Raw genomic sequence first — 8129 nt, 5'->3', positions numbered from 1 at the left:
CTCTCTCTCTCTTACTCTCTTTAGGGCATCTTTGGAACCTGGCTACCCCAGTGCTTCTCTGCAGGGGACCTGGCAGGCTGGGGACAGGAGTGGGAAGGAGACTTACTTCCCACATATATCGTTTGCATTTCCTGCCTTGTGTTACTTCTTTCAAAAAATCTTAATTTTTAAATTGAGAGCAGAAGGGGAACTTCAGCAACCATGAGGTCAAAACAGATACCAAAGAAACGAAACTTCAGCAGTTGACAGTGGCCTGATTTCCCACAAGCACTGAGTGAAGGGCACATGCCCTCTTAGGGGATGTAGGGCTGACAGCAGAGGCCCTGCTGGCGTCTTGGTAGAGGTGTCAGAACCCCTGGTGACCCCAGAGCTGGGCTGTGGAAGGTGAGGGACTTGGCCTGGTGAGCTTGAACTGGTTGGGGACAGAGTAAATGGTGGATTCTGCTTCCATTAGAGAGGAGTCCGTGCTCCCCACCACTGTGCTGTTAGAAAAGCAACATTCAACCTCCAGAATATAAAAGTATCTTCTCATTTACTTCGTGGCATTTTGTTTGTTTCTTTTGAGCTCTACAAACAAAAATGCCAAAAATAAAATCAGTGTCCTTGCTTAACAAGCTTTTTTAAGCCGAACTGACACAGTTGGAAATATATGGTGGGAACATTGAGGTTTATTAGGGTTTAAAAGCACACATCATTCACTTATATTGAAACTCCAAAGACAAACACCTTCCAGCACTGTTTTTAATTGTATGTTTCAATTTTGGGTAATAGTCTAAAGATAGCTTTCCTCTAATGCACAGCCGTTTATTTTTAGGCTGTTACTTTTCCACACAGCCTGTTCCTGCAGAGGATTTAAGAGACCACACCCATTTATTCTGCAGTAAACAACTCCATGGATAGCAGCAGTAAGAGCGTGAGAATAAAAGAAGAGAAACAGGACAGAAGAACAGAGGGAGGACAAGGTGGGGGGCGGTGAAGTGACTTAAAAATAGAGGCAACTGGGAGGTTGCAGAGGCAGCGGGACCCTCAGTGGTCAAGTCGTCCCCAAGCAGATGTGCCTGCAGCCGGGTTGTCTCTCAGCAGGGGCCACCTGAGGCCATGTGGACCTGCCCAGGTGTGGGATTGGCCGCTGGTAAACCGGAAGCTCATGTCTGCCTATGGAGGCTCTAGTCCCAGAGCTTTGGGCAGGTGACTCTGAAAGGAGGGGCACAGCAGGCAGCTTCTTGCCTTGTGTGGGCGGGGCGAGGTTAGCACTGGGCCAGGCCAGCGATGACCTTCACGATCCCATAAATCCCTCAGCAGATGTTTAGCAACGCTGCATTTGAGAAAAGTTTTCGTCCAGAGAGGTACTTTTGCCTAATGCAAACATCTATCTTGCTTCCCCCGGGGCAACTGTCACTTCTTCCATTTACCACGTGGGACAGTTACACCTGTCCAGCACATACCCTGACACAGTTCTAGGTGATACCACTTTTCCTCCATCATACTGTTTCTAAATTGTAAAAGAACTGTAACATTAATTAGAGAAAGGGAAGTTGGGAGTCGGTGTTAGAGAAAGCCTCCCACTGCAGTGACCCCCTTTTAATATTCCTGCTCACCTTTCTTCCAAATGCGCCCCCCGCTTCTTCCCCAGCACTTTGTGTTTGTGTCTGCGCCCCAGGAACAAAGGCCCTGTGGCTCCTCTCCCAGGAAGGTGGCTGCACTTCGCCTCCACTGTGACCACAGGGGGCATCACTGTGCCACACCACTGCCCCACTACGTGGCTCCTGGAGGCCATCCTGTGATCTCTGAATGAATGTGGGGAGGCTTTTCTTTCTCTTAGTGTTTCTCCTTAGCAAGTTTATTTTTTCCTGGGCCCCTGCTTTTAACCTATGGGTTATTCTAATGACTTAAAAATAAAGCTGCTGTGCCTTCAAGGAGTACTGTCTGTCCTGTCTGTGCCATCTTATGATCTGTTAAGAAAGACAGGCAGGGTTGGGGACAGGGACAAGAAGAGAGGCGAGACAGCAGCTGTGGCTGCCTGCCTGGTGGGGAGGCCCCAGTTACAGCCTGTAACACAGTGGGTGCAGGACAGTCCATCCCAACACGTGGTGGAAGGGACACTCACTGTCCAAAGCAACTTGTTTCAGAAATGTTGGGATTTTACCCCTGAAAATGTTTTTATGGGTAAGTGACCTTTAATTGGCCAAAGCACTGCACAGATTTTCCCCCCCTCTTAGCTACTCAAAATATAGCAGGCTCTCCTGCCCCATCACTGTTGCATGGAGCACAAACAAAAGCATTGTCACCGAGCACTCCCATGGGATTAAAGGCCTCACGTTCTGAAAGTAGGGATGTTCATTTTGCTTTGAAAGTTAGTTTCTCTGCCTGGGTTTTACTCTCAGGTTCTTCTAGTAGCCAGGGATGGTGACATTTCATCCCATCATCGCCTCTGTCAAAAGTCCTCACCTGAATAAAATGCTTGTAGTTAATACCAACAAGGTTCCGGGTAAGCCCAGGAATTAACTCTTCCTCATAAAAGTGTGGTATAACACAGCTGGTTCATGTTAGATCAAGGTGGGCCCCCTCATCCCAAGGTCAGGCTCCTGGAGGGAGGGTGGCTGTAAGCCCCAGCTGTGTTTTTCCTTTGAAGAGACAGTGCCCAGCTGCAGTGACTGTGGCATTTGCCATGACAAAGGGACATAGCCCTGTGAGAATTCTGGCTCTCCTCATCTGGCTCTCTTCATCGCCCTTCTCTCTTTCCCTCTAAAGCCTTTTTCTGAATTCTCTTCCAAATGTTGTGTCTCTCTCCTCACCCCTGACCTCCGAAGTGACCAGATTTTACGTGGAACCTGGGAATCGACTGGGAGCTTTTAAATGGTGGCAACACCCTGGCCCACCCAGAGCATGAATGTGCGCATGGGTCAGGGAACAGGCCCACTGTGTGCCTCAGTGAGGGGCCGTGAGACCCCAACGCCACCTCTCCTGAGATGCCAAGTGCTTGCTGGGTGAGCAGTGACCTGCGGTAATTAGACCCCGCGGCCTTGGGGTCCTGGGCTGGTAGGATCCTGAAGTCGGGTGTGTTTGGGAAAATGCAGTCTACCCTTGTGTCCCACACACTGCAGTGTGTGCGGGGCCACACACCTCATAGAGATCACCCGACTTTGGGGTGACTGCGGCTGACTGTGGTTCCCAGTTTAACCGAGAGGACAGTTGTTGGGCAGCTGGCTTATGAGTGAGAATGGCTCTGAAGCAGTGGGTTGGAAACCACAGTATGGGAGCCTTGTCTGTGATTCACCCCACACCCAGGCAAGCGCCTTTGTCTGGGAACCTCTGCTCTCTGGAGAGACGGCTGCTCCCTCCACCTCCCACGCGCCCCTTGGCCGTATCCTTGGCGGCTTTGTGTCTGGTGGGCAAGCGCCTCTCTCTTCACAGTGTTGGTCTTTCCCCTACTTACAGGCTCACCTCTGCTGGCCAGGGTCTGAGAGACCTCTCCCGGGGTTTGGCTACAGCTGCTCTGAGGTTATAGATTAGTTGGGGGGGCTCTTCAGTGTCTTGGACACTCAGGATTACAGGTCTTTTCTAAGCAGGAAACACTGATAAAAAAAGTGACATCATCAGCCCTGCCCCCAAGAAGCTGGGGGAAGTAGCCTGGGCATCAGTTCATCCCCTCACTTGGGAGAGAACCAGGCTGGGCAATGACTGCCCAGTGTCACTGGTCAGTAACTGAGCGGGACAGGAATTTCAGGACTCTCGGGAAGTTCAGGACTCTTGGTGACTACATTCTGCCCTTTGAGAAAGTGTTGGGTTGAACTCATTCACCTTCAGAACCATGACTGTTGAGGTACCTTTGTTCCCACTTACATGTTCAATGCTTGTGGGTTCCAGTCTGGGCCGGGGGAAGTGCCCCCCCGTTACTGGCTTGGGGTCCTGGGGTTGCTGTGGACACAGCCAGCCTCAGCCTCTGCTGTTTGGTTTTGGGAAGCGGGAGGGTGAGTCACGTTGAGAGTTTGTGCAGTAAGTACCATGCTGGACTCGGGCACACAGGAGCCGCATATCTGCCCGGGCGCCCTCATTGTTCTCCAACTGGCACTGCTCCAGGAACGTTCCAGATTGTTTCCTACCAAGTTACTAAGTTCAAGGATGGGAGGGGGAGGGGGGGCAGGCATGCTCTTTTTCTGTCTCCGCAGTTACATTCCTCTCCCAGCTCCGTTTCCATCATATCCAGTCATCCCAGGAGGACTGTCCTTTGTTCTTGGATTAAGCCCTGCCAGCTGTCCCTCACTCAAGCCAAGTGCCACACATGGGCCCAGGGATACTTCTGGGATCCCATTAGAGGGGAAACTTCATGTGTTTCGAGTCCCGCCTGTGCCAAGCCTCCAGGGAGCAGCGTGGTGGTGGTGGTGGTTGGGGGGGGGGGGATGTGAGGACAAAAGAACTATTGCGCATGAGGAGGCGTCAGCTGGGTCGGACTCTGCTTGGTCCCATCGCCATATTTGGTCAGAGAAGGGCCGTTGTTCCTATGGCTTTGTCCTCTGCTCCATCTGGTTCATCTGGGCACCACCTTTGCCAGAAAGCATCCTCTGGCTGCCACAGCTGGGTCAGCTCAACATTTATCCCCACATGGTGAGCCCTGAGATAGCAGATATGTGTTTCATCCATACCGCATGCCTGAAATGTCACTGGCACTCAGATGTTTGTGGACTAAGTGTGATTGACATATTAGAAATTCCCTTTCCTTGGGACATTAAGTTAGGGTCTTCTATTGACCTCCAGGTATGAAGGACAGGAAATCATCACCATCACACTGTCTACTGAACTCTTCCTCTAGTAAAGCACTGGGATGGGCTGATTGGGGCAGCACAGCCCTTCTTTCCCTTTCTGGGGGAGACGCAGAAAACATGTGCTTCCCTCCAAGAGGCACAAAGTATTATGAGAATATGGGGAAAGAGAAGGTGAAATTTGACCAACGAAATTCGACAACTCTTTAAATATGGCGGGTCTTCACTGAGTTGCTGCTGGTTTGGGAGGGGGCATGCTGAGCCAGGCTTGGTGCAGCCCAGTCAGGATGATGGCTGTGCGATGCTCAGAGGGGAAGCCGGTGATGGAATGCGGATCGTCCTGGTAAGGACCATGCCTTGGAGGCCTCTGAAGGCCATTTAGGGGAGTTTGGGTTTTTCCTGACACAAACCCATAGCATGAGAGGTTCCGGGGGGGGGGGGGGGGGCGGCCCTGTGCCACAGCACAGCCCAGTTGGGGGACTGGAAGGAGGCTTTGCAGAGGAGGGCAAGTTGGAGAGCTGAGGGGGAGGTGGCTCTGTTAGTCCTTGCAAAGCTAGAACTCGGTGCTACAAAAGCCCTGTGGCAGAACCCAGGGGACAGCACTGGTGAGCAGCTTAGTGTTTTCAGCCACATGTGTGCGTATTGGAGGGAATGGAAATGGATGCGGTCTGTGAATTTAAGGGATTTGGTGGCAGAGACACTTGCATTTTGCAAACGGCCCCCAGTTAGCCCTTCTGTTGGCACATAGCAGATTCCTTAGCGTCCACACCTGACTGCCTCTCATGTAGTTCAGCAGTGAGGAATGGGGGGGGGGGCATTGCTGAGCGCTGTCCTGAGGCCTCCCTGCTCCCCCACCACTACCCCCATTCTTTTGGTCCATGGGGAGCCTTGGAATCACACCTGACCTCATCCCCCATTTAGACAGGGACCAAGTACTTGGATATGCCCCTCTTGGCAGGTGGGACATGGTCCCCTACTTGAGCCGTGACCCACCATCTTCAGGGCATTCCTCCAGCTCCTGCCTCAGTCGCACCCTCTCCTTCCACATGTGTCAGCTGTTACCCACAGCTCCTCCCATCTTAGCTCTTTCCCGCTGTGTACATGGCATGCAGTTGGCGTTGAGGAAATGTGTCGTGTGAAGACACCATTTCTAGACTCTTCTGGGCAGCAACCCTGTGGGGGGAGCGGAAGCACACACTTTCAAGTCCAGGGGGTAAAGCCTTTAAGTACATGTCGTTTTTCTCATATCACCACTCCCATTGGTTGGCACTCCCCAAGGCCTGCGGGATGACACGTGCTGGGGCTGCCACATATGTGGCTTGAGAGGTTGGAGAAGGCGGGACTGTGACGCTGAAGTTTTAGGGTCCCTAGGACTCAGCTCCAGGAGAAAGAGAAACATTTGTGAGAGGATTATACACGTTTTAAAAGGGCAGGTTAATGGAAACAAGAATTTGGGGTCATGGCAATGCCATGAGAAATGGGGACGGACAATCACTCCCTGTGCAAGTGGACATTAGGGAGGAGCCTTAGGTCCCCGTTAATGGCCTCCTTGCTTTGATGGAGGGCAGAGGTGTCCAGGGGTTGCTCTTGTTCTTCTTCCCAAGGAGCTGTCTGGCCCAGTGAGCCCAGACCCATTGCATGGTGTCCACAGGCTGTTTGGAAGTGTTTACACTTGGTCCTTGGCATCTGACAAAACAGGGAGGCCTAAAAGAGGATGAACATGACCAGTTTTTCAAATGTCCCAGGCTAGTCTGGTCTCCTGTCCCCTGGTTGTGACTTCGGCCCCTTCTCAGAGGAGAGCACAGGGACCCTGACAGACAGGGACACAGGGCACACCTGTGGCTTTCTGGCGAGGTGCCTCCCTCAGTCAGCGGCCAGGTGGCTGGCGTGTGCACCGTCTGGCGCCCAGGCCAGTTAGCCACGCGCAGAGTCGCCTGTCCTGGAGACCAGTGTGGGCACTGCCTGCATGTGGGACCCCAGCACAGAGGGGTGTCTCATCACATTGCCGGGGGTGGTCACCTGGGTGTGGGCGCACAGTGGAGGGTCGTACTGTCCCATGGACATTAATGCAGATCTGAAAGCATTTGAGGGAATGGCCTGGGGACGGCTGTGAAGTCTGCCCTGTCATTTTCAGTGTCGGACTCGCCACCAGGTAGGGCCATGCACCTTACCTGGTGAGTGTCCGTGACCCAAGGGCCGCCCTCCCGCTGACGCCCTCTCCCCACAGGGTCTCCTACGACCCCGCTCGCTTCCCGCGGCTGCTGCCCGAGGCCTACTGCCTGTGCCGCGGCTGCCTGACTGGGCCGCGCGGCGAGGAGGACCTGCGCCTGCGCAGTGCGCCTGTGCTGCTGCCCACCGTGGTGCTGCGCCGCACGCCGGGCTGCACGGGCGGCCGCGCAGTCTACGCCGAGGAGTATGTGGCCGTCCCCGTGGGCTGCACGTGTGTGCCCGCACCCGGCAGCGACGACCCCGACGTCAAGGAGCGACTCCGGGACCCGCAGGGGGACCCCGCACGCGCCCCCGGCTCCTAGCGGAATCCAGCACATAGCTGCTGGGATCGACGGCGCTGGTTGCCGGGTGGCGCAGGGACAAGGCCTGCTGCAGTGTGTGCAGGGGACAGCCTCCACACCTAAGGAAGTGATAGACGGATGCTTTTTAAACGTCATTTAAAAGAATGTATACCTACTTGTTTCCAATAGGGACAGAAACTATTTTTATCAGCAATTTTGAGCTATTAAAATCTTACGACAAACATTGTCTTCACTTTGTCTGCTAGGTTTTTATCACACTTGGAATCCTCACATAAACTCTTTTTAGCTGGTGCTGTGGTCTGGGTCCCTGAAGCCAGCGTCCCCACCTGCTGGCACAACTTGAGGCACAGGGCTAAACTTGACCTGCTGCCCCTGCCTCTTACGAGTCTCCATCAGCTGCTGCAGGCGTAAAAGGAAAGCACAGGAGGCGCGGGTCACCACACACATATCCCAGAAATTTCAAATTGGGTTTTATTCACCAGTATGTCAATGCCACAGATTTACACAATTTTTTCACTTGAAAGTCAGTTGGGCCAATTTGTGGATGAGACCAGGCTAGAGGTGGTGGTTTGTGATGTTTGCTACTCCTCGGGAAGAACCCAAGTCAGGGCTAATTTTAAGGGCTTCAGAACTCGCCAGAGGAGAGTGGGCCAGCTTTCTGTCTGTACTGCAACGAGCTGAATCCTGACCTCCTTCTGTTGACTGAAGTCTGTCCCTAACAGTGATTTGTAAATGTGAGAAGTTCTTCTAAACCATTAAAATGACTGTCAGTGAAGTTAGGCTGCTCTTGTGCATCTCTGGGCTCAGCTCTGATGAGCTTGACTGGGTCTTAGGGGAA

General features: G+C 53.0%; 1 protein-coding gene across 1 annotated transcript in view; it reads left to right on the top strand.

Moving 5' to 3' along the window:
- The window catches only part of IL17D (interleukin 17D), a 13657-nt gene extending 5591 nt beyond the window's left edge, over window positions 1-8066 (top strand). The window contains exon 3 of the mRNA XM_019652380.1: window positions 6988-8066. Coding sequence (XP_019507925.1) covers window positions 6988-7291 — 304 coding nt within the window. The 3' untranslated portion in view covers window positions 7292-8066. The remainder of the gene's footprint in view (window positions 1-6987) is intronic.
- The last annotated feature ends 63 nt before the right edge of the window (window positions 8067-8129 follow it).

This window comes from Hipposideros armiger, unplaced genomic scaffold (genome assembly GCF_001890085.2).
Source record: "Hipposideros armiger isolate ML-2016 unplaced genomic scaffold, ASM189008v1 scaffold_178, whole genome shotgun sequence".
Taxonomy (NCBI): Eukaryota; Metazoa; Chordata; class Mammalia; order Chiroptera; family Hipposideridae; genus Hipposideros; species Hipposideros armiger.
Note: the sequence above shows the minus strand (reverse complement) of the source record. Positions and strands in the feature narration are given on the sequence as shown.